The 26,768-nt window shown below is 33.7% G+C and overlaps 4 protein-coding genes across 4 annotated transcripts; 1 reads left to right on the plus strand and 3 right to left on the minus strand.

The window, feature by feature from the left end:
* Positions 1–3,364: 3,364 nt before the first annotated feature.
* On the minus strand, positions 3,365–4,744 carry LOC116033620 (protein C2-DOMAIN ABA-RELATED 4-like). The gene is made up of 4 exons (XM_031276376.1): positions 4,436–4,744; positions 4,082–4,177; positions 3,621–3,815; positions 3,365–3,503 (listed from the first exon to the last, which is right to left on the minus strand). Exons 1-4 carry the CDS (start codon positions 4,742–4,744, stop codon positions 3,405–3,407), a joined length of 699 nt encoding a protein of 232 aa, XP_031132236.1. The 3' UTR covers positions 3,365–3,404.
* A 4,661-nt stretch (positions 4,745–9,405) lies between these two features.
* Positions 9,406–14,347, plus strand: LOC116031617 (protection of telomeres protein 1a-like). Its single transcript, XM_031273864.1, has 10 exons — positions 9,406–9,632; positions 9,755–9,891; positions 10,349–10,565; positions 10,645–10,709; positions 10,856–10,944; positions 11,366–11,647; positions 11,930–12,006; positions 12,104–12,165; positions 13,254–13,406; positions 13,779–14,347. The coding sequence occupies exons 1-10, from the start codon at positions 9,506–9,508 to the stop codon at positions 14,001–14,003; spliced, it is 1,434 nt and encodes a 477-aa protein (XP_031129724.1). The 5' UTR covers positions 9,406–9,505; the 3' UTR covers positions 14,004–14,347.
* A 1,400-nt stretch (positions 14,348–15,747) lies between these two features.
* On the minus strand, positions 15,748–19,568 carry LOC116032622 (ERAD-associated E3 ubiquitin-protein ligase component HRD3A). The gene is made up of 6 exons (XM_031275281.1): positions 18,974–19,568; positions 17,906–18,394; positions 17,566–17,781; positions 16,857–17,180; positions 16,496–16,738; positions 15,748–16,392 (listed from the first exon to the last, which is right to left on the minus strand). The coding sequence occupies exons 1-6, from the start codon at positions 19,520–19,522 to the stop codon at positions 16,162–16,164; spliced, it is 2,052 nt and encodes a 683-aa protein (XP_031131141.1). The 5' UTR covers positions 19,523–19,568; the 3' UTR covers positions 15,748–16,161.
* A 2,608-nt stretch (positions 19,569–22,176) lies between these two features.
* Positions 22,177–24,878, minus strand: LOC116033043 (aldose 1-epimerase-like). The gene is made up of 5 exons (XM_031275800.1): positions 24,639–24,878; positions 24,484–24,533; positions 24,199–24,325; positions 23,144–23,248; positions 22,177–23,046 (listed from the first exon to the last, which is right to left on the minus strand). The coding sequence occupies exons 1-5, from the start codon at positions 24,865–24,867 to the stop codon at positions 22,424–22,426; spliced, it is 1,134 nt and encodes a 377-aa protein (XP_031131660.1). The 5' UTR covers positions 24,868–24,878; the 3' UTR covers positions 22,177–22,423.
* Between the last annotated feature and the right edge of the window lie 1,890 nt (positions 24,879–26,768).

A 26,768-nucleotide genomic window follows, 5' to 3' on the forward strand; every position in this document is an offset into this window, starting at 1 on the left:
ATTTTTTTTTTTGGGGGGGGGGGGGGGGGGGGGTGTGGTGGGGAGAGGGTTAATTTTCACTACTAAATGCTCCATTATATTGAACTAGGGATGTCCATATTGATTTTGTCAATTTGGTTATGCAAAATTACGCCAAAAACTACCAAAAAAAGTTTGGATGGTGTAAAATGTCTAAATTCCATTGCAAATCACGATTTGTAACGGAATGTATATATTCTGTTAGTAAAATGCTCGTTGCAACTCAATTGCAATGATACCATTGCTGCTAGCATTAACACGTTTTATTTGTGGAGTAGTTGTAAAGTGTCTCGGTTGACTAAGAATCTTACATTACAAAGCATGAACGGAGTGGATAACTTTTTAGAACTTGATTAATTTGCAAAGTGGATTGTTGATGTACATGATGGAGAGGTTGGTAGATTGAATGGTGGATATAGATATACAAATTCCAAAAAGAAATGTACTGATGTTGCAAGGGGATCCAATTGAAACAATTGTTGATAGTACGTTTCCTACGTTCCGTTATGGTAATTTTGATTTAAGCACCCTTAATGGTAGTGCTATTTTGGCTTCAACACTTTATTTAATTGACCAAACCAATGACTACATGAGTAGTTTGATTGAATGATGTAGATGGTAGAACTTATTTCCAGACACTATGTGTAAGTTTGGTTCTAGCACTGATGTTATGTTAGAGTTGCACACGTCGAAATTCTTAAATAGGTTGAGATACTCAGGTGTTCCAAGTTATTCATTGCCTTTGCAAGTTGGTTCTCCGATCATGATTTTGCGAAACATAGATCACTCGCTTAGGTTGTGTAATAGCACAAGAGATTGATAATACATAGATGGGCAAATCACATTGTTGAAGCTAAAATATATATTATCGGAAGGTTGTGCATGGACACATGTCTTAGTTCCTTGACTGTCATTTACACCTTCAAATCCAAAGCTTCCATTTAAGTTCCAAATGAGACAATTTCCATTAATGTTGTATTATGTTATACGATCAATAAGAGCCAATGTCAAACTTTGTCGAATGTTTGTTTGTTCAAGAAGAAATCTATATTTGTACATGGGTAAATCTATGTGGCTATATCTAGATCAGAGTTAACAACCCACGAGGTCTTAAAATTCTGATGTGCGATGAAAATGGAGGATATGATATTGCTCTTTTAACTACAAATGTTGTTTACTATTAGGACTCTACATAATAGAGTCATACTATAAGTCTCAGTCCTAGTTTACTTATGATTCTCTTGTATATATACTCTTGTATTCCTACAATTATATTTTGTGAACTCTAATACAAACATAATTGTTCTCATCTTTACAAGGAAGAGTTTAATGATTTGTAATTTAAATTTGTAAATGTATCTTAGTGCATTTTTTTTTTTTTTTTTTTTTTTTTTTTTTATCTACATGAATGCAATGAATCCCATTTTGTTAGTTGTATTTATAAAATATTTTTTATTTCCAGTTCATATAATATTACATTCTTTAAAGTTAATACTTCTTATAAGAATTTTACATTATCCTTTTGTGCATGTATCTATGTGTAGTACAATTTTCAATACTATAAGTACATTTTAATTATTTAAATTTAAAATTTTTAAATCTCATATGGTATATCTAATAACACAATGCTTTATATATAATATGTGATGGTAGTATATTGTAATGTTCAATATAAACAACGAACTAATTTAGGGGGGTGTATTCAATCATGACTTTCATAGAATTTTAAAGATTTTTATGAACTTTAAAAGTTTGGAGGTATTCAATTCAAACTTTTAGAGAGTATTTAAAAGTCATGCGGTATTCAATCAAGATTTTTAATGAGTTTTTAAAAGTCATGTGGTATTCAATTAAAACTTTTAAAGAATCTTTAAAAGTCATGTGGTATTCAAAAAGTTATGAATTTGTAAGGATTTTTTAATTTTAGAACTTCTGTAGACTTTTATATACTTTTCCTTCTCAAATATAAATAGTTGAAATCCAACCCCCAACCCCAAGATTTCAAAATTTCATTTCTACCTGAAGGTTTTTTTTTTCTCTCTCTATTTAAACTCTATTTTTTTCTCCTTATTTAAAATTTTAAACTTTATAAACCTTATACCTAAATTCAATAAATTATTTTTCTTCATTATCCTATATTTTCTACATACCTAAACTCTACCAATTTTTTTCTCTCTCCTAAACTTTACAATCTTCCTCTAAAAATTCAAAATAATATTATTTTTATTTCATTGTTGCTTGTATATTTTGATTTTTTTTCTATGAACTTTTTATCCCTAACTTCTAAACTTTTTCTTCTGAATACATGAATAGAGTAAATTTTTTTTATCTATCACCGTCAACTTTTAATATATGTTTCATAATATTCATATGTTTATTCGTAATATATTTTTTCTTTTTTCTTTTTAATAACATGCTATTACGAATAGTGAACTATTGTTCGCAATAGCAATTTGAGACTACAAAGAGAAGCACCTTGTTGTTGTTAGCAGTCTCATATTGTTATTGCAAATAATAGCTCTTTGTTTGATACCTAGCAGTATATCAAATATAATTTTTATATATATTATTAATTTTTTTTTATTTTATGCAACTAGTAATTATATTTTTTTTTAAATATTAATTTCTCAAGAAAAAGTAATTATATTTTTAAATATTTTATTTCAACAATTCTATAACTATAAATTTTAGTGTTTAATATTATTATGAATTGCTTATGAAAGTTTGTAAGGATGTATTCAATTTAGAATTTTAATGACTTTTGTAGACTTTTTAAAATAAAAAAGTTGATAAAAGTTTATACAAGTTTTTTATACAGACTTTTATAGAGTCTTACGAAGTTTTAAAAAGTTTTGAACGACTCTATAAAAGTCAATAAAAGTTTATTAAAATCTATCATTTTAAAAGTTTTTAAAAATCTACAAAAGTCACGATTGAATACACCCGCCCTAGTATTGTTAAGAAAAAATACATTTCACAATAAATTTTGAAGAGTAATGCTTGATTCTATTTTTTTAAACATTACAACAATGAAATTATTTAAAGTTTTACTATATATATATATATGTGTGTGTCTGTGTGTTTTATAATCAATATAATTTAATATATCTTTTATTAAATATTATATACTTTGAATTAATAATTATATAATACTATATATTTATACCATTGATCTATTCATATTTCATACCATGCAAAACATGCATGTTTACATGTGTAGCATACTAGTTATTACAAGAACCAAAAGGAATGGGGGAAACATGAAATTTAAGAAAAAAATGGGAATCAAAATCAAAACTCATATATATCTGATATAAGCTAAACGTGACCTGGATCTTTAGCTACGGACATCATCATAAAGTTTCATGATGAATTGGTGATATATATTAAGGCTTGGAGGCAGCTGGAAGATTAATCCACTGGATTTGGATTTCAACCTCGCCACTCTCGACGTTTTTCAATCTGAGACACATATCCTGTGTGACCTGTAGAAAATATGAAAAACTTGTATGTATTATTAAACTAAAGTCTGTAAGTTAACAAAACTAACAATAAAAAACTACTGCATAATGAAACTAAGCAACAAATAAATGAAAATAAACCTTCCCGTCTTTCCAAACCACGCAGGATTCTGAAGCCAGGCAATTTGATCTCTTGGGTTGAACTCTTGCAGCTACTGTCTCCTCATTCCCCACCCCATTCCCATTCATCTTCAGGGCCTCTAGTAAATGCTTGATCTCGATTTCTGCGTGTCCCATTTTGTCGTCCTTGCTGAATGTGTCATGATCATACACAGTCTGCAACATTATTATATTCCATTGTTACGTTCCTTAAAACACATGCATGCATGCACGTCAATTAATTAAAGTACTTATCCATTATAAGCATATATAGCATTTAGCATGCAATTTGCAATGCATCACAATTGTTGGGCGGAGGCCCATAAAGGGTCAAGTCCAACAATTAGTGGTTCTTGAAAATGTGACAGTATAGATAAATAAAGTTTAGCATTTAATTATTTGCTAGAATTATTATAACTTTTGGGTTAAGCGTTTGATCCTACCAGCTTAATGGGAAGACTGGGATCTGTAACATAAAGCGTCAGGTCTTCATTCCACTCAGGATTCACATCCCTCTTCAAAACATGAGTCCTCAGCTTCTGCATCATCATCATCATTCATAAAACATTTAGGTTCTGAATGAAATTTTCTGAACACAATCAGATATCAATACAAATAATAATGATGCAATATATATGTTTCCAGATATGATCAGGGCATGCAAATGTTTTTTCAAAGAAAAAGAAGGAGCCAATTCAATCTTTTTCACATATATATATGTTTTGTTTTTATATATCCTTAGGTTTTTGAAAATTAAGGAGAAGATCAGAGAAGGTAGATAGGGAGGAGAGATAGACCTGTTTACCCATCTTGACAATAACGTAAGGATCGCTACTGCGAGCATCGCGCACGGCCAGGTTAACACCTCGCTTGATCCGAATTCTGAGAAGGCCTAGGAGGCTGTCCATCTCCACCTTGTTGGTGGTTGCGCCGCCGCGATCGCTCCCCTCCGACTTCTTATGGCTGGAGCCTCCCTCCGCCTTCTTGTCGCTACTGGAGCCCCCCTCCGTCTTGTTGGACTCATTATTTCCTCTGCCACCGCCTCTGCCGCCGCGCCGGAGCCGGTGAATCAATGCTAACGGTACTTTAATTCCCGGGGGACCCATCTCTTACTGGGCCCCAATCCTCTTTAAATTAATTACTATTTTTTTTTTTTTAAAATTTTCTGATTTTCAAGAAGCTGTAAATATATATTGGGTACGTTATTGGTAAATGGTAATGGTGATCGATCGTTTAAATGGTTATTACCAGCCAACCAATCAAACTGGCGTCGTCTGAACAAAGAATATTCGGAAATTATATAATTTGAGAATAGTGCGGACTACAAAGTACTTGTAAAAAAAAATGTACCTATTTTCTTTCTTACACTTAAATTAATTAACAACATTTAATTTGGCTCATATAACGGATTCAAAGTTGATTTTCAGATTATATATGAATCTTAATTCATATGGAATGGAATCAGCAAATAATCCAATATTTTTTGGTTTAATTTGTTGAAGAAACGAGCTACAAAATACAAAAATTATTATTCTTTAATTTATACAAAATTTAACTTTGTATATATAATATAGGCAAATACTTCAACCCTAATTTTTAGCATATATTTCTATTCATATAATAAGCAATCACAAATCAATAACACTTACATGGTGTTTGACAGTTGTTATACTTTGGACCATGGGTCATGGTTGATATTGTAGTTGTGTTGAATTGATACTGCAGTTGTGTTGAAAGGATACTGTAGTTGCGTTGAAAGGGAACTGCAGTTGCGCGGAACAGAAAACTGTAGTTGTGTTGAACGAATACTGCAGTTGTGATGAAAAGATACTGCAGTTGTGTTGAACGAATGAACGGCCTCTGTTCCGTGCAACTGCAGTTTCCTTTCAACATAATTGCACTATCTTTTCAACACAACTGCAGTATCCGTTCAACACAACTGCAATATCAGCTATGATCATGGTCATTGTGGACCATGATCCATAATATAATTTGCGGGTGTTTGATTGGAATGAGAGAATTAGGTAAGAAAAGAATAAAGTGATAATTTAAATTACATTATTTGATAGCCTGAATAGAATAACTATGAATTGAAAGGAAATAAGTGAATAAAGACTACTCCATCCTTAATTTTCTCCCTTGTTTTTTTTTAATCATTTTTTTTTTACAGATAATCATAAGATTGGGATACTGTGGGGTTTGGGGTAGGCTTAATGGCGGATAAAGTGAAGCAGATCTGTACGAGCGGAGTTGACACGACGGATCATTGAGGACATGAAGCAAGTTTTGGAGAAAGCATTAGCGTTGTTCATCATCAAGTGCCGCATACAATGATATATTTGAGCAAATTTGATTTGTTGATGTTTTTTCTTCTATGAGCAAGACAACCATGAAAGAATAAACCTAACAATGATACCATATTAAGAATGTATTATTGAATATCTCAAACTGTACAGAGCCACAAACAAAGAAATATATACAAACTATAGAGTTATACTCAAAGTCCAAATAAGCAAATATGTACTTGATGCATTAGTTGGAACTGAAACTGGGAATGCACCGTCAATGTTTTTTCTTTTTTACATTGGTGAAAATTATATTTTCAGATCAAATAATGGAACCATGTACATACCTGTTTAGCAACCATTGTTCTAAGTTGCGCATTATTGGATTGGATTGAGAAAATATGCAATTAATATTGTTGAAATACATATAACGTCAGTTCTCATAGAACCAACTTTATATGTTTTTTTTTTTTAAATTAATACGTGTAACGCCGGTTCTCGTAGAATCGACATTATATGTATTTAAAAAGGTTTTTTTTTTTTTGAAAAATATGTATTTAAAAAGATTAGTTCAATGCATATAAGGTTGGTTTTATGAGTGTCAATATTATATGTATAATTGTTCTTTTTTTTTTTAAATTAATACTATACTACGTCGGTTTTTGCTAAAAACAGATGTCATAAATATTATATATTATTTTTGTTTTATTTTATTGATATATTGATATATTACGTTGGTTTGTAGTTAGATTTAAATAAATAATCGTATGTATATATGATACTTTATTTATAAATTAATTGTGTATTTAAATTTTAACTTATACTAATTATTGTTCATATTATATTGTTACAAAACTTTTTGGAAGTGGACATTATTATTCTTTAGTACCATTTATTAGTCATTATTGTATCCCTTTGTAACTGTCATACTTTTGTATTATATAAACATGGTTCTTCATAATAATTAAGATGGCTAAGGTTTTTTAGTCTTCATCTTCTCTATACTAACTTTGCTATATCCTCATTAGAATATATTACCCTTGCCCTATACTGGTATGGTTAATAGCTAAATAGGCTAATGGACATCTTGTTTCACAACACATGTGTATTTATATAGAAATTATATATTTTACTTACTTGTAGCATATATAAAATCAATTTATGCATGTTAAGTAATGGTGAAATTTAAAAAAAAAAAATGGTGCTAGATGATTTAGCTAGATATCTATTTAAATTTTTGATAAATTTTATTTATTTTCACTACAGATAATTGAATGGATGGAATGTTTGAATATTTCAAATTTTATTTGTTATTAATGTATTTATGAATTATGAATTATAAAATTTTGAAAATAAATTCATTTTAAGGTAAAATTATTTACATTACGTGAATTAAGTAAATTAAACTACGTAGGAATAAAAACATACTTGTATATGAAACCCTAATGTTGCCTCCCTTTTCTCTCTAAAACAAAAGCCTTTCCCTGCTGCTCAACTTCGGCTTTCATCGCCGGCCTCCGGGCGGAGCTCTAATGGAGCTTTGAGCCGGCGGTTTTGGTCACCTTCCATGTTTGCTCTCGCTCTTCTTCTGCCCCAACCACCATCGCAGTTCTGTCCGCTCGCTCTTCTTCTGCCCCAACCACCATCGCAGTTCTGTCCGCCTCCGACCACCGCCACAGATCTTCTTCTTCCGTTTTCTCCCTTTGAATAAAATAATAGTAGGTAGGTATTAGGGTTTGTGTTGGTAGTCTTGAACTCCCAACCATACTTTGACTTTACCCACTTTTTTTTTCTCTATTATTGTGTTTTCCTCTCGTTAGTTTCACGAGCATTTTTCCTCTCGTTACTTTCACGAGCTTTTCATTTTCATTAGCATAAATCGTTTAGTTTGGTTTCGACAAGTGTTGATCTTATCCTGGGCGAGCAAAAAAGAATGATGACGAAGACCCAGATTTTTGAAGAAGCTTTAAGCTCCCTGAAGGAACATAGCTTCATAGTTATGAAACAGTTTGCGATTCAAGTTTTCTATAGCATAGTTAGAAAAGTTGTTTCTATGTCTGACTGTAAGGAATGGTTTACCATTTCATTGATAATTGATGTAAACGTTTTATGTTATGAATTAATGGAATAGCTACGTTTATCTTCAAAAAAAAAAAACATACTTGTATTATTACTAATTTTATAGCAAAATAATACCCCTTTAGTATAATTAGAAAATTAGATGCCTAGTATACCCTAAACATACTTGCATTTCTAATTGTAAAGCAATAACAGATGCCTTTTATCTATCTTGCAGAATAATTATCTAAAAATCCCTACAAAAGATAATTAAAAAAACATACATTAAATATTTTAAATAAAACAACAATTTAATGTACACAATTCAAGAGTACTGTTAGTTCAATTTAAATTTACAAATATCACTGTCCAACCAAAAATTTAGATTGTACATTGCCAACTTGGTAAATTCAGATTGTACATTGACAAATTCAGAGTGTGGTTTCTACATTGAATTTAAAAAGTGTTTTGTGGGTTGTATATTGAATTTAGTGAATTTACTTAGCTTGAACAGTTTAACATCTATAACATAATTAAATTTAATTATAGAACAATGTCTTTATTCTTCTGGAAGGAAGACCATGAGCTCTTCATCTCTCTTCGTCTCCAATTGGAGACAAAGATAGGTTGTCGAAGACGAAGGAGGGAGAAGGCGGTTGCTGACAGTTTTTTTTTTTTTTTTTTTTAATTTTAAAAAAAAAAATTTTAAAAATTAAAAAAAAAAAAAAACTGTCAGCAACCGCCTTCTCCCTCCTTCGTCTTCGACAACCTATCTTTGTCTCCAATTGGAGACAAAGATAGGTTGTCGAAGACGAAGGAGGGAGAAGGCGGTTGCTGACAGTTTTTTTTTTTTTTTTTTTTAATTATTAAAATATTTTTTTAACAAATTAAATTGGTAAGCGTGTCATCTAATTATTTAGTCAACATATCACTTTAGGTTTAAATGTTTAATTTCTTGAATTTGCAATATTCAGGGTGTATCTTTTTTTGAATTGGATATTCTAATTATAGTTTGGTGTGTAGTTAAATGACATATTTGAGAATAAAAATATATAATGGCCCTATTTGGTAAATAATCAGTCTATCAGCCAATTTTAACTTATTTACACTATTAGTTGTTTGGTTAATAAGCTTTTTTAACTCTAAAATACTAAAATCTAAAATGCTACTCAAAGTATCATTTTCAATTAGCTTTTTGAGAAAAAAATTATACCAAACAGCTATCAGCTAACAATCAACTAATGTTATTAACAAATCATACCTTCTAACCCAAACAACCAACCCAATCATCCAACAGTCATTTACAAAAGAGGACCAATATGTTAATTATTAGTATTTGAATGTTTTTTGACCAAGGTCAGGTGGTCAATAATATAACAATTGAAGAAGACGTTAGAAATTAAGAACTGAAACCCGAATACGAATCGCTCCTACTCATCAAATTATTTGCCCGCTCCATAGATTTCCCTCCTCGTCGAGTTAAGGGTTAAGTCTGCAACTCTTCAGAAATCAAAGAGAGCAAAAATGGCGAGGAGTCACGATGGCCATAAGTTCCTTCAGATAACAGACGCCATGGTTTCAATCAACCAAAGAGTCAATCTCATTGGCGTCGTCACCGAGAGTGGCCTTCCAAAACAGTCCCGTGGCACTGGTAAAACGCTTACTCAAAACTCCATTTCTTAACACTCTGTATACTTTTTTTATGCGCGGATTGAATTGATTTTCCCTTTTGAAAACAAAAAAAAAAAAACTTTTTTGGTGGACTCTATTCAGATTGTTTTGTTACGATGAGGATTATTGATGAATCGCAGCCGAAGCATGGAATTGCAGTTAACTTCTTCACGGAGAAAATGGACATGCTACCTCAATTGGCGACAGAAGGAGATATTATTCAGCTTTCTCATGTTGTGGTACTATTATTTTACACACTTTTGAATTTTTAATAGTTATTTGTTTGAAAAATAAATGTTATCTTATTATCAATGTTTAGCTGTGAACCTGAACTGCACAATGCGCTTCTTTGTGTTTCCTAAAATAATAGTACAATTTTTCTGATTAATATAACATTTTTGTCCTGCTCGCCAACTTTTTGGAAGTGATAGTGCTTCATACCTGAGGTGCGAAAACTGCTATCTGTTCTTATGAGCCTCTTTAACATATTTGATTTTCCTTTTATGATGTTTGTGCTGCATGCTTCTTAAGTTTTACTGACCAGTGGAAAAATGTAGACTAATAACCATACTAAATAGGTGGAACAATTGCATTTATGGTGCAGTTGAGTTGAGCAAATATTCCTTTTTAGGCTTTTTTTTAGCCTTTCAATATTTCAAAAAGTAAATGGTTACTGATAAAACATATCTTTTGCAGATGAAAACTCATGGACCTGATGCTTATGCTTTGTTCAACAAGAAGTTTTCATCATTTGCGTTATATGAAGGAAAAAACAGTACAAGCTTTACGCCTTACCAATGTTCTGCTAAATTTAATGCCAGAGAACAAGATAACAAATTTATACTGGGCCTTCGTCAGTGGTTGGCTGGTGAACAAATTGATGCAGGTGCTTCAGTGACAGGCTTGATGACAGGTTGAGAGTAATTGAGTTTATGGCTTCTAATTCAGAAAACTTTTCTCCCTGTACCTCTACTGATCTTTTTCCTTGATAGGGTCAACTGAATTACTACAACTGAAGGAGTTCAAGGAAGGTGTCCGCTTCAATTTGGTCTGTAAGGTACTTATTTGTGATGCAGTCTCCTTTAGCCCTAGCACAGACATAATCTATTGCCTATTTCTTCAGAATTATCCAACTTCTGCTGCATCTATTACTGAAAATTGCAATTATGATCATTTGTTACTATTTCTGCTCTTCAATGCAAGGTTCTTCATGCATGGGAAACTGAAAGAGAGGAATTGATGCTCTATGTGTGGGATGGAACTGACACTCCACCAATTGCTATAAAATCCAAGTAATAATCTTCATGATTCTATATTTCTATTTATTTTTTTGGGTTAATTACCGATAGATACACAAACTTTGATCCAACTCACAATAGTAGCATGGCCTTTAAATAATTACCAATCAATAAACAAATGCTATTTATCACCTAACAGTATTTCATCTGCTAAACTCAATTAATTTTTCTGTTAGTTCCGAGCTTTTCATACATTTGGAATTTTCTTTATGCTTTAACTGTTTATTTGTATTTCCTACAGAAAAATTACTAAAAATTGGAAAAGGAATTTTTTTTTTAAAAAAAATGCCTGATGACAATGACCTTGTAATTGATCTGGTAATTTGGATAGACAAAATTTACTTTTTAATTTGAAATCACTTATGTTCAGGATCTTTTATTTATTTATTTATCAATATAATTTTTGTATTTACAGCCTAGAAGATGAAAAGGAAAATCCACTTCCTTTACATTTGGAACCTATTCCTTTATCAAGAGATGTTTTATGTGCCTTCCCACCGGTTGGAACTGTTTTAAGAGTGACTGTTGATTCTAGCAATGTAAAGTTTGGTCTCAACTACATTAAAACGGGTCGATGGGTGAAATTCTTAGGCTTGAGATGTGAAGTTCGTTCCTCACTATGGTGTGCTTCTCTAATGCCATTTACAAAATTTTGCTACTTGCTTGAAGACAATGACCTTGTAGTACAGCGCAAAAGGTATTGTTGCTTGAATTCAGCACTTTGTTTCCTTTTCTGTAGTAGATGGTTTGTAACTGTTCAATCAGTCTTATGGATCCACTGGTTAGAGATAAATAGCATGGCTGTAATAGGATATAGGACATGAAGTACATTTAAAATTGGATTGAATTTATTATGAGAGGTATAAGCTTTACAGGTTGGGGGTTGGCTTTGTTTTTCTAATAAGAAGTTTGTTATGCCTCTAGTAGTCTACCATGCAATGTTTATTTTATATACTATTGTTCCCAATCTATACAACAGGAGTTACGATGATCGTTTTTATTCAAAATGGGGACATATGCCTCTAACAAGTTTTCCTTGGCATTCTGGCATGACAGGTTTGGTTTTCTATGTTTATAGGGTATCCCTATGTTTTGACATGGTAACTGTTCATTTTTTTTTTTTTTAAATTTCTTTAATTTCTGAAATTTTCAGGGACTTCATGTCCTAAGAATACACCCTTTGTCACTTTGATGAATGTTCTAACCTATCCAGAGGTATACCACCTTCTCTTTGCTCTCTCCTTTGAAAGTTCTTTGATAATGATGGCAAACAATGGAGGGACATATACCTTATTCTTCTGCCAGATAATTCAACAATTTAGGCATTTATTAGACTTTGTTTCATGTCAAACTCAGGGTAGAATGTCTGGGATCAATTAGGCTCTTCTAGGGGGTTGAATACTTGAATTGCATATAAATATGCTTGTAACTTGTTTTTGTTTTGTTTTGTTTTTTTGTTTTTGTTTTTTGTTTGTCACCTGTTTTACTTGCCTTGGTTAAGACCTTGAAAAGTTGGCTGTAATTCTAGAGTGCAAATTTAGTCAGCATTAGACAGTTTTTTGTCCATTTTCTGATTCACTTTAGATTCTCTACATATGTGGGGTTATCATTGAAGTATAATCAGGCTTACAAGGACACGAATAAGAGGCATCAAAACTGAATCTTTTAAGGAGAATATATATTTGTTGTACCGTAATTAACAGTTGTGGACATATTTTGTACCTTAGAGTTTAGAATTTCATTTATTTTATTTTTAAAAGAAATGAATGAATGTTTTCAATGATAGAAGTTCATTTTTATTTTCTTTTCTTATGCCCCTTCATATTCTATATTCCTTTCCCTTTGCTGCTAGGCTCACTTGAATGCCTTTCCTGAGCTCTTGTATGATGAAATTATACTCCATATAAGATTTGCTTTGCTAGTCAATGTAGGATCACAATATTTCAATTGGTCCATCATTTTGGAATTTCCATTTTCATTTCTTCGTTTGGTTTTTCCCTATGTAAATCTCAATAGAAGCTTTGTTATATTGTGGTTGAGGCTCAAAGCCTCAAAGACAGTTTACTTAATGAGCCCATCCCCTTTATTTTGTGTACTGTCACTATTCTGATTTCTGAAAATGTGAAGCCTTTTTGCCCATTTAATAGGGGTATAACATACTCTGAAGCAACACCTAAATGCAACAACTGTGAAGCTATAAGTGGGGAATATTCTGATATGATCATGCATGCCTTGGATGCTTAGTCATTCAATACAGCTTCTTTTCAGTCAGATACTCAGATTATTGAGTTTATGTGCTGTAGGTTACATATAAGTATCGGTGTGTAGTTCGAGTAGCAGCCGCATTACCATGGGAAGTTTCAAAGTTCCGTTCACCTTCAGGAATCTATAGGATCAGGTTGACACTAGAGGATCCAACTGCCCGAATCCATGCTTTTCTATACAAGGAGGATGCGGTAAATTGAAATTCCATTACTCACATTTTTTGCTCTGTAATCTCATGATCATTATTACCAACTGTACAGGAAGCCACAAAAAGAAAATTTGATGTTCGGGAATATAAGTAAATTGTAATTACTGCACCCAAAACACACTCATGAGTCATGCCTATAACCAGTTACACATTCATAAATTATGTCCCTAATTAATCAATTCTGAACATATCTTGCTTTACTTAACCTTATGTCTAAAATTGCATTTACAACTGTGGCTATTAAGATTGCAGTTCTTGTTGCCACAGTCCCACTGATATCTGCTGTTTTTGTAGCTAAGATTGATTGATTATTTGGATTGTACAAATTTATTAATAACGCTATGCCATTACTCAGGAAGAGTTTTTTACTCATTTCCCATCACCCGATGATGTATTAACGAGAAAGTGGAACTCGTTGCTTGGAATTCCCAAGACCGGTGATTGTAGTGCAGTAGGCGATGCTTCCAGAAACCCGCCATGGATCGAGTGCTGCTTGAAATCTTATTACGTGAACAAGAAGGATGCTTGGGGAACAAGGAACTATCGGATCTTCATGACAACTCTTTTAGAACGGCCATGAGGAGGTCAGTAATTGTGAATCCTGCGTTGTCTTTAATCTTTTGTGCATCAATTGTGAATGCTGCGCCATCTGCACTCTTTTTGTGGCTCAAACTCAATGTGTAGAAGTACGACTTAGATTGTCACCTCATCTTTTGTTGGGTATTGTAGTAGCCCTATGGCCTCAGTGATCTTGGCACACACCCTAAGTTATCAACTCTTTTGGTACAATTATTAGGTCAAAGTACATGTGAGGTCCTTGTATTATAGTGTTGTCCAATTTAATTTTTATACATTAATTTTGTTAATTTAATCTATGTACTTTAAAAAGTATATAATGAAGTATAATTAATGGTGTTAAAATGACCATTAGCTTATCACATCATGATATTTACAATTTTACATGTCAAATCATATATTATTTTATAAATATTTAAAATTAATTATTTTTTATAACCAATATATTACATTAATATGTCCAAAATAAATAATTACATATATGCTCACATTGAGATTTAAGCACTTATCTTATTAGTTACGTAGTACTATATAACAAAAAACCCTTTGTTATGCAATAAGTTAAGTCTTCAAATCTTGAGCACGCATGTAATTATTTATTTTTGAACATATTAATATAATTTACTATTGTTAAAATAATTATTTTAAATATTTATAAAATAATATATAAGTTGACAACAATGATATCAATGCTACATTAGTGAAGTTAACTATTGTCTACAAACAAAATATTTGCAATTAAAACTTATGTACTAAAATTAACTATTTTCTCGGTCATACTAGTTAGGATGAAAGATAAAAATAGTTTCAATTCAAATTGCATTAAAATAAATTAGAAAATGTCTCAATTGCACTTATTTTGCTTGTTTGATAGTTTAATTACATACTTTTTTAGTTTAATGACTCAATTATACAAAAATAATAAATTTAATGACTTATTTGATACTTTTTCCTTTTTATTACTACATTGAGTAACATGAAAGTGTAAAATACATACATATATACATATAATTTGCTCTAGGTCTATAAACTCCATAAGAGCATCTTCATCAGTTAGGTTTTTAGCACAAATTTTTGAATGCAAACCTAGGAGGGAAGGAGGGAGACAAAAAAAAAAAAGAATTGTCAAGAAAAAAAACAAAAAGTTATTCTTAACGCGCCGTGTAATGCACGCACCCAACTGGGCGCATCTGTGCGCTTCACGCAACCTTGATCTGTCTTTTTCTTTTTTTCTTCGTGAAGCCCACCACCTACTCAAGAAGACAAAAACTTGATCTTCCTCCAAGAACCAAATGCACTCTCTTTTCCATCTAAGCATATATTCCTCAAAAACCTTCTCTTCCATCTAAGCATGTATTCCTCAAAAACCTCATCATCAACCAAGATGTATTGATGGGATGCTCTAAGTAAAACAGTACGGATCCGTACTAGACTATTAGTAATTACTGATAATATTTTTTAAAAGAAAAACATATACTCCCCCTGTCTCATTTTATTAATCCTACTTACTATTTATTGGTCAAATCAACTTTTTCTTCTTTGTTTATTTTCTACTTATTTTTAAATTTAATTTTTTGTATTTAATAGTACTTTTAATTTTTTGTATTTAATAGTACTTTTAGTGTAGTTTCTAAATATATAAATTTTGTATATTAATACTAAACTTAATATTCTGAAAATTTAAATTAAAAATAACTTCAATCAAGCCCCGTGAGACACATAAAATGGAAGGGAGGGAGCATTATAAATACGACCAATCCATTGCCATCTCTAATTTATATGCGTTTGAAATAGCTGACAAAAAATTTCAGAACTCAACACAAATTTAGATTTATCCGAACAAAGTGAAAAATTAACAAGACAAATTGAAAATAAGAGAAGGCTTTGTATATTTCCCGGAAGAAACTTCAAATGGGTGGTAGGCTATCTTCGTGACTATGTTAAATACTAAAAAAGAAAGTAAAAAAAAAAAGAAAAAAAAAAGAAGAGAAATCTTCTTCTACCTGCACCTTGACGATCGCTTTTTTACACTAGGAAAATGCCCAACAAAAAGGCCAGCTTCTTTTAGCAATAGGATGGAAATGAAGCTCCTGTACATCTTTCTGCGAAAAATTTCTCCTCCAAACACAAAACAACACCAATGTCAGTTTTTTAAAGTTATGTTAATTGACAATGGGGGGCATATCCTGCTCATCTGCCTGATGAGGAGGTGGAGCCTCTCCAACAAAAGCAGCAGCAGCAGCATGCCTCCGTTGACGCTCGCGAAGATAAAGCACTGTTAAGAGGCAGACGATGAGTGTAAGTATAGTCGCGTTTCCTTCTTCCATTAGCACATCCTCCACCCATGTTTCCAGTTTTGGATAAACTTCCGGCAACGAATCAATCATATCAACCTATGATATAATAAGCCAAAAAGGGACGACCCTAGTTCAGTTCACCATCTTTCTTTTAGGGGATAAAACACAAATATTTGTGCAGTGGAAAATAAGATGGTACCATGAAGCTGTCAGCATAGTTCATTCTTATCCACAAGCTTGCAAGGGCGAGCATTACAGGCAACTTCGCTGCAGGATCATTATCCAAGGCTTGATCATAGTAACGCTTTGCAAGGTGAAGATCAAATGGTAATCCTTGGCCGTGCTCATGCATGTACCCCAGATTAAACATGGCTTGAGCATTGGATTGTGATTTTGCATGCATATAAGCCTCTGCTGCACGCTCATAATCTCGTTCAGTACCCTGTTAAAAATGAAGGTGAGGAATTAATAATCTAATAATGAGCTCGGGCAACAAGCGTAAGAAGCCAGATTGATTTGTGTTATTAAATAAGCTTATCCCTCCAGAATTATTCACATACCCGACCATAGTAGTATGCATCTCCAATGAGCAGGGCAGCATGTTCATTACCCTGCTCAGAAGCTTGCCACCACAATGCATGGGAGCGCTGATGTCTCTCTGCATCTGTGCAAATTCCAGATCCTCCCATGCACATACTCCTCGGTCCATATTTGTCAAGAATCCATGCTGCATTACTTTGTGCGACTTCATATCCCAACTCTGCCATCCTAGAGTACAGGAGAAAAGCTTTCCCAACATCTCCCTTCAAATATGACTCTAGTGCCCATCTAGACAAAGAACTCCATGGTCCACGCTCTGCAACTAGTTTGTATAAAGCAGTTGCCTGAAATCATACAGAGAAGAATGATCATGATTGGAGTCCATTCAGCATTAGAGAACATAAAAGATGTGGCCAAGATGATCAGGTATTTGTTGTTTCAATTTTCTACACAATGACACCTAAAAGAAATCCATTTGCGGGAGAAACTATAAAAGGAATCAATAATGATTAATGAATGTCAAGAAAAGCACACGGATTATCTACCATTAACCCCGTCAAGTCCTACAAGATCTTGTGCACTTATTCAATTGGGTAATTACTTGTATGATTCATATTATAGCAAAATATTTAATTCACACATAGTAAATGTGCTTTGGAAGGCAATATGGCTGACAAAAACTTGAAAAATAAAAGTAAAAAGGTAGGCATACAGTTTTACTTGACTTACCATGGGAACATTCTTTTTAAGGCCCAAACCAGTATGGAACATTTTTGCCAACTGATAAAAAGCCTTAGGCTGCCCCACATTAGCGGCTAGTATAAAATACTTGCCAGCCAGCTTCAAATCCCTCTTTACCCCGATCCCTTTCAGATACATCACCCCAAGGTTGTAGAATCCGCCAGGCTCATCGTTATCAGCGGCCTTCTCAAAATACTCTTTTGCCTGCAAAACAAGGCTATCAGCTTACAACAAAAACAGGAAATAGCCTTTCCAATGTGAAAACTCAAGGTTGGTTGAATAAGAAAAAAGGTAAAGAAAAATCAAATAAAAAATGAGTAAGCGCTACCTGGGTATAGTTCTTTTCAACTCCAAAACCTTTAACATAAAGATATCCCATGCCATTATAAGCTGAATAAAGCTGTTGCTTGGAAGCAAGTGATAGCCACTCTAACGCCTTGGTGTAGTTCCTCTCAACTCCAGCTCCTCTTACATATATTTCACCAAGAAGTTCCATAGACCTTGGTTCACCCTTATCGACAGCCTTCAAAAACCACGATAATGCCTTGACATGATCACGTCTCACTCCCCTCAATCCAAAGTAGTAGAATATACCAATTTTATACATTGCCCCTGCATTGCCTTTCTGTGCTTGGTATTCCAAAATCTGGAAATCCTCGTCTTCTTCTCCTCGAGACTTCCTCAACGCGTCTTTATTTTCCTCTGTTCCAGTATGTATCCGAACTGGTTCGATCACAGGGGAGTCTTTTGAAATTAGAAAACTATTTATAGCAACCTCTGCCAATTCAGCATATAGCGTAACTGCTTTATCATGCATCTGCAACCAACAAACGTAGAATTCATGCATAAGCAGTTATCCTTCACTCATGCATCAGAAAGGCAACTGACCACAATAAATTATAAATTATATTCCACATTCTCTTCTAGCATTGTAAGCAGGTCTCAGAGTTTACTATGGTTCTACTTGATGAAAATTCTACTCAGATAGACAATATGCACAAAAAGACTAAATACTCCAATGCTCCTCCAGGCACTAGATTGTAACAAAGATCTACTAAACAACAGAAAACAAAACAAAACAGTTAGGTTATTGAATCCCCATAATGAAGTAAAATGCATCAAGAATGATTAAGTATAATGCTCTGGAAGTATTTTGGGGCAAACAAAAACAGTTAAGAACGAAAAATATATAAAAAAGACACAATCCTTTATAGATATTTCAGTTTCTTACACCTTAGAAAGCATACTAATTCCTCATTATTTACAATATTAAAATGTTAACTCACATTAAAAAAAACCACTCTCATCAAACCTGTTCTATAGATCAAAACAAACCTACACACAAAAAATAAAGATAAAATTTATGTAATTGATAAATGTGAGGGATCAAACTTACTTCTTGGCGAGTGTATGCATAAGCAAGAGCCATCTTTGACTGCATATTGCCGCCCTCAGAAGCAAAATGGTGGAACAAAAACGACTTCGCTTTGTTCCTCTCCCTCACCATTCCCATACCGTACAAAAACCCCATCACCGACTGCGCGTGCGCGTGTCCCGACGCGGCGGCGGCCTCCATCTCCGACGCAGCCTCCTCCATACCCCTGGCGTCCCCCCGGCTGGAAGCGGTCACCATCTTCCTGACGGCCTGGTAGTACGCCGCCTCCTGCTCGTCTTGATTAGCCGGATCCGTGCCTGGCTCGAAGATCGGGCTCCATGAACCCGGGTCGAGCTCGTGGTCGGGTTTCGCATCGGAGTCTATAAAATCGTCGAATCCGGGTTCCGTGGAATCAGTTTCGCCGGCGGCGGTGGTGGTGTCAGTTCCGAGGTCCTTGATATCGTCTTGTGAGATGACGAGGACGAATTGCCGGCCGAGTGTAGCAACCGGAAATACTAGGGCTAGGAGTAGGAGGAGGTATCTGAGGTTCTTGATTTTCCGATTTCGCATCTCCGGTTGACGATTATTTTCCTCAGCAATGTTCGTCTCTGGTTAGATGGGCGAAGAAGCCGGTTGAATTATTATATTATTTTATATGTTGCGTTTTCCACGTCATGACTGCCACAACTACCTGTAAGATCCCGCCACGTCAGTATGGACAGATAATTTCATTCACTCCTGCCAATCCTCCCTCCTTAAATAATAATTCTTCCATTTTAATTACAATTTTAAATTTATAATGAAAATTTGCATTTACTATTTTACACTCAACATTTCCTATAGACGTGATAGAGTTTTTTGCACTTTTGATCCAATTAGTATTGTGACACTAACAATTTTGATTTATAACTTTCAGAACTTGTATAATTAGTTCATGAGTATAAATTTCTTAGTGCAAATAGTTCTTCCAATGAAATTTTTGTCAATTTTTTATTGAAAAATTATTTTCCATTTATAGCAAGGGTATAATGGTCTTTTTCCTTTCATCAATTTTTTTTTTTTTTCACTTTTGGTCCCGCGAGTATTGTTGCACTAGCAATATTAATACAAAACTTTCAGAATTTACATAATTGGTCCACGAATATCAATTTCTTAGCGCAAATGGTCATTCCAATGAAATCTTCGTCAGTTTTTTACTGAAAAATTATTTCTCCTTTATATCAGGGGTATAATAATCTTTTGCTTTTCGTCAATTTTTCACTGAAATAACCCATTCTGTGGTGTACATATCATTAGGGAGTATCATCGTCTTGAAACAAGAACAAGTCAACGATATAGCTCATGGGTTAGTAAACTCCAACGTTCATTTCATGTGGTACATGAGGCCATCTAGCAAAAGCTCAGCCTTCAAGCTCGTGAACTTGCCAAAATGGTGCAATGGTGTCCACAAGAACATGTGTTGGCCGGCCCTTCTATGGCATGTTTCATGATTCATTACAGGTGGAATTTATCCATGGAAGCTCTTGCCAACGAACCCAAATCATTGCCTTCCCTCAATGGGGCGATCAAAGTCGCCAACGCAAAATACTTGGTGGATGTTTTTCAGAACAGAATCAGACTGTTCAGAAGTGAAGCTGCAGACATGATAATCCTACGAGAAGATATAGAGAATTGCTATGAAAGAGAAAACACGGTGAAAAAAGAAAACACCATTATACCCCTGCTATAAAGGGGAAATATTGTTTTCGATGGAAAATTGACGGAGATTTCATTGAAAGGAAAATTTGCGTAAGAAATTAATACTCGTAGACTAATTATGCAAGTTTTGAAAGTTGTGGATCAACATTGTTAATGCCGCAATACTTGTGGGACCAAAAGTGCGAAATTAAAAATTGACAAAAAGAAAAAGAACATTATACCTCTGCTATAAAGAGGAAATAATTTTTCTAGTGAAAAATTGACGGAGATTTCACCAGAAGGACCATTTATACCAAGAAATTGATACTCGTGGACCAATTATGCAAGTTTTGAAAGTTGTGGGTCAAAATTGTTAGTGCCACAATACCCACGAGACCAAAAGTGTAAAAACTCAAACTTGATACTACAATCACGTAGTAGAAAAAATTAAAGGGTAACTCGAGTCAAGTCGGTCAAGCAACCTTAGCTAAATTGGTCAAACAATTGACTTAATAACCACAATGCTAAACTAGTCAACTAGGGTCACACTGATAAACTCGGTTGCACACTTTTTTTTTTAAAATTAAAATAGTAAGAAAACTTTTATTTAAAACTATATCTTTTTCTTTTTATACAAAAATATACCATACTTAAGTGAGCAAATAATCGTTATAATCCCATAATATAATCAACTAACAAAAAATAAGTATTCATTTTTTTTAAAAAAAGTATTCATTTACAAGTTACAATAATTAATTAAGTATAATAGCAAACAATAGGATTAAGTACTCAATTAAAATGGGACAAAAATACATATAATTAGCCCCATAGGACATTGAGCTAGTAGAGGTAAAGCCTTACTTAATAGTTAATACTTGTGTTCCATGATAGGGTAGGGGTTGACCTCTTTGTACACGAAAATATATAGTTTGATTTTGAATCGAAACTAAATTGGATAAGAAACTTGAGTTATATAAAAAAAAAATCTAAATAGACTCATATCCTCACTTAAAATAAAAAATAAGTAGCCTTGATTTTTTAATTTTTAAAGTGACTTTATATTATGGTTGGTCTCTTGCGAATATGGATGACAACATGGTGGGGCGGAGGAGGGGAATAGGGTCCCATTTCAGGTCCACAATATAACTACTATATATACTTTCTCAACCTGTCGCCTCATCTGAGCACAAGATGCTTAACATATGTTAATTTAATATTAAATTATTAAATATATATCTTGATCTATTATGACATGTAAGATTCAAAGCCTTTTAATGGCTAGGTTAAAAGCTTCAGCCACGGCTCATGCCAATTATAGGCTCAAGCTTAACTTATATAAAACATACTTACATTGATATCATGATTTACATAGTGCTTTGTGGATCATAACAAAAGATACATTTTTAATATACTAAAAGTACATTATTTGTGTACTGAATACTTTATACAAAATAATGTATTTTCCTTGAATACAATGTACATTTTTAAAAAACTAAAATTACATTATTTGTATACTATATGTACATTATTTGATAGTACAATAATGATTGATTTCCACCCTTAGAAGGAAGGGTAAGTGAAAATTTAAATTTCAGCCATGGTTATTTAAATAGCTCAAAAACAGTACTGCATGTCTAAAATGTACTCCTCGCAATCCATTTATTACTCATCACTGTCACTCCCAAACCTAACTTATCTCCCAGCTGGTTACTAGAAAATTTTCATTCTAAGGCTATGCCTTTACAAGGGAGAACTTTATTGTTATATATTATTAACCTCCTAAACAAGAAGATCTTACTCAACTGAAAACTCAAACAGCATGGTATGCTGATACTTCTCGCCCGGTTGAACTACAATGGATGGGAAATTTGGGGTGTTGATGGCATTTGGGAAACCCTGAGTCTCTAAACAAACACCTGCATGCTTATTGTACACAGCTCCATTTTTACCGACAACTCCGTTCACATAGTTAGCAGTGTAGACCTGCATGCCAGGGGCATTGGTCCACAGGTTAAGAACCCTCGAGCTCTTGGGGTCTTTAATCTTTGCAGCGTGTTTCAAGCCCTCTTTCTCGTCTCCACAGTCGAGCACATAGTTGTGGTCGTATCCTATACCAACCTGCTGGATGTCACGACCAATTGCCTTTTCAGTGGTGAAGTCAAACGGGGTGCCTTTAACAGGCAATATTTCTCCAGTTGGAATGCTGTTTTGATCCAGAGGAGTAACATGGTTTGCCCATAGCTGAGCAGTGTGTCCGAGAATGTCCCCAGAACTGTGGCCGGCAAGGTTCCAGTATGTGTGTTGAGCCAAGCTGACAGGAGTAGGCTTATTCCCGGGAACTGCTTCCATGTCGAGCTTCAATGTTGTCTTAGAAGTAAGTGTGTACGTTGCAGTAACAGAGAGATCTCCGGGGAAACCTGCGTTCAAGGGAATGAGGAAATCACCAACCATGAGCATCTAATATTTCCCATTAAAGATAAATTCACTAGAGTCGAGACAGAGAATAGTGCATACCTTCCTCCCCATCATGACTCTGATATTTAAAGGTAATCGAGGGGATTTCACCCTGCTTCTGTTCAACAACCTCCCATACAACCTTGTCATACCCCTTCTGTCCACCTTCAATAGAATAGTGAAAAGAAAGGGTTCAAGTAAATGAAGGAAAAGAAAGCAATCACAAACTACATAGTTTTTGAAATAATAAACCATTAAACCGTACTCCATTACTCCATATTTTTGCCCCAAAAGGTTGAATCCCAACCCCAAGGGCCTCCCACACCCCGGCCCGACAAAGTATTTGAGAGGATGTAACTCATGGTAACTTAGTGGCTCAATAGATAGAGCCAAATGCTGGTGCGCACAAGGGATCTATCTACTCACTTTGGGCATAATCCCCACACTGCCAAGTTTTGAACCTTGGTCTCTCGCTCCAAATACTGCCTACTGAGCTAGTTAACTAAGCCCGTGCGGGCTCCATTACTCCATATTTTGTACCCACAAATGCTGATGATGCCATGCCTAGATGATTTGAACGATTGAATTAAGCGCAACTCAGGTAACATATGAGAAGAGTTGTTCTGAAAACATTTATTTTTGCAAAGTTAACTCCAACATAAGCACCAAAATTTAGATGTCCGTGAATAGAGAAATGATGCACTTCCTAGTTTGACATAAACTGGCCTTGCATCCCAGACGAGAACATTATTCTCTGCAATTTCTTCACGTGCCCTCTTAAATTGTTCATTAATTCTCAGCCATGGGGGGTCCATCATTCAGTGTCAAATACTAGGCTCTCAAAATATAATCACTAGCTTGAATCTTGAATCCCTCCACACAATATTCATTTTCTTAGAATGCCAAGCTTAAGTATGAAATGCAAATATAAGGATGCAGGATATGAGGTCAAGCATTTGATTTTTCCCTCATATACTACAGAAATATATATATAAACTTCCCCCCACCCAGCTTCTCCCAAAACAACAATTAAGCAAACAAAAAGATGTCATATTCATGGATCATAGGTGAAACATTTAATGGAAGTTGTTGAGATAGCAGAGAACTACTACTACCATGTAGACTGTTAGGGGGATTGTTAATTGCAAGTGAATATTCAACTCCATTAAGAGTGAACTTCCCTTCTTTGATCCTATTGGCTACCCGGCCAACAATGCAGCCAAAATAAGGTGCCATTCCTTTCTGAAAAACCACCAAATCAAAGACCAGATTAATCTCATCACCAATCACCAAATCAAAACCTATTCACTCATGAAAGAACAGATCGATCAATAAGAATTGAGAAACCATAAAATCAAATGGCTCCATGAAAAAGAAGCCAATCTTGAAACGCCACTAACCAGATAGGGTTCAAGTGTATCAAATCCAAGAACCACGTCATCCAATTTCCCTTCACAATCCAGTCCAACAAGAAATCAAATAAAGATTAGATTTTTAGAAATAAATAACTAAAAAGACAATTGAAAAGAAAAACAAATGATATAGAGTTACCAACCATCTTTATCTGGTACAGACAAGGAGAGAATACTGCACCCAAAATTGGAGACTTTGATTTGCGTGGTGCCATTGTTGAGTTCAAAGATCTTTGGCTCCGTCATTTTTAATTCATGAAATGTTGACGACGAAGATAGATATTTTCTCTGCTGAGGAAAACGAGCGAGCAGTATGAGAGTCAAAACTAAAACTGAAACTGAAGCAGAGAGATGGAGAAAGGTTATCCGCATTCTGCATTTCTTTCGGACCTACCTGTTACATCTTCATGACTTCATCTTTGCAATTTTCTTTTTTAATAAACTACAAATAAATAATCAAAGTATTTGTAAATTTTCAAAACCATCCAAGAATCTAAAAGATAATCACAATTAGTTTTTTAGCTAATTATGTGTTTGGAAATCTGAAAAATGATTTTTAGTGTTTGGGTGTGCTTGAAAAATTAAGTCAACCGAAATCATTTTTCGTTGATTTAGAAAAATAAGGTTATTTTAGCGAAAAATGACTTCCCTTAAAATTTGACGAAAGTCATTTCTAGACCGCCAAGTGTTTTTTTAATAAATAATATTATTTTTCATATTATTGTAAATATTTTTATATTTTAAATATTTCTAGACCACAAAGCTACAAACCACGCCAAACATCAGAACCACAGTGCACTTGCCTCTCACACCCCAAACCCTTATCACCGCTGCCTAACACTAGTGTTTTACTGTTTTCTTGTTGCGTGCACACAAACTGGTTCCTCCTGAATCATTCCTCTTCAGCCGCGGCATATGCCAGGTCCACACCACTTCTGGCACATGTGCTGCCCATCACTACAACACCCATGTTTACTCACATTGAACAAGGGTTTACTCAACTCTCATACCCTGGTACTGCTCCAAATATGACACTAACCCCATATTAAATTAACTTAAAACCAGTACTGTCAAAGTGGGCCGAAGCTCGTGGGCTGACCCGCACCCGCCCCACGGTGGGGCGGGTTAGGGCTACAAAAAACATGGCCCGCGAAGAAGCGGGCCTAGCCCGCTAAGGCCCGCAACCCGCACGGGCTACGGGTTGGCCCGCGACCCGCAATATTTCTTTTCAATAAATAAATAAGTATATATATATATATATGTGTGTGTGTGTGTGTACACTGTGTACTATGTACACATGAATATACATTCACATTCATAAATAAGTGCTTGACCTCTAGAACTATAATAGAACAAGTTTGAATAGTTTGTAGTCAAGTTTGAAACGAGTTTAGGTAGTAGTGAAATCTCCGTATCCAATTGTATGGATGTCTATGTATATACTAGATTTTGTGATGACTTTGAGTACTATATTGGGTATTGTTAATCGGGTTTGGAACGGGTGACAAAGTATACTATAAACCATAGACGAATATTCATTTTTAGTATACTAAATATTCATTTTAAAAAAATATTCATTTTAAAAATGAACATTCAGTATACTAAAATTAAACTTTCAGTATATTAAAAATAAACCTCATGTTAATAGTTTATCTCGTAAGATGGACCATGGTCCATAGTATATGAATAGTATAGTCATTTTCGAATGATTGAGAACATGTAATATTCATTCATATGCAAGAAATTGTAAATATAATCAGATTCGTTCACATTTGAAAATGACTAAACAAACAAGTATAAATATGTTGTTATCCCTAATAACATGGGTAGAGTAAAAAATAAAAGATAATATTATATGTAGTCATAGTAGTAGATACGTAGATAGTATGAATAATGGTGCTGATGGAAGAAAAAAAAATGTGTTTGGTTATAGGGTAGGTAGGTGGTGGTAAAAGTATATAAATAGGTAGTTGGGTAGATGATAATAGTTAATAGGTAAATTAATGAAGTAAAAGTTTGTATGTACAATAATAGCAATTATAGGTAAAGTGATGTGTGTTTTTGTATTTTGAAAAAGAAATTTAGAACAAGAAAAAATTGTTTTCCTAATCCTTTGAATTGAAAAAAAAAATAAATAAATAATAACAATAATAATAATAATAATAATAATATAATAATAATTATTATTATTATTATTATTATTATTATAGATGAAAAAAATGAAAAACAGTGCTAAAAATCATTTTCCAGAAAAAAGGAAATTTTTTCCATAA

The sequence above is a fragment of the Ipomoea triloba genome, chromosome 10 (assembly GCF_003576645.1).
Source record: "Ipomoea triloba cultivar NCNSP0323 chromosome 10, ASM357664v1".
Classification (NCBI taxonomy): Eukaryota; Viridiplantae; Streptophyta; class Magnoliopsida; order Solanales; family Convolvulaceae; genus Ipomoea; species Ipomoea triloba.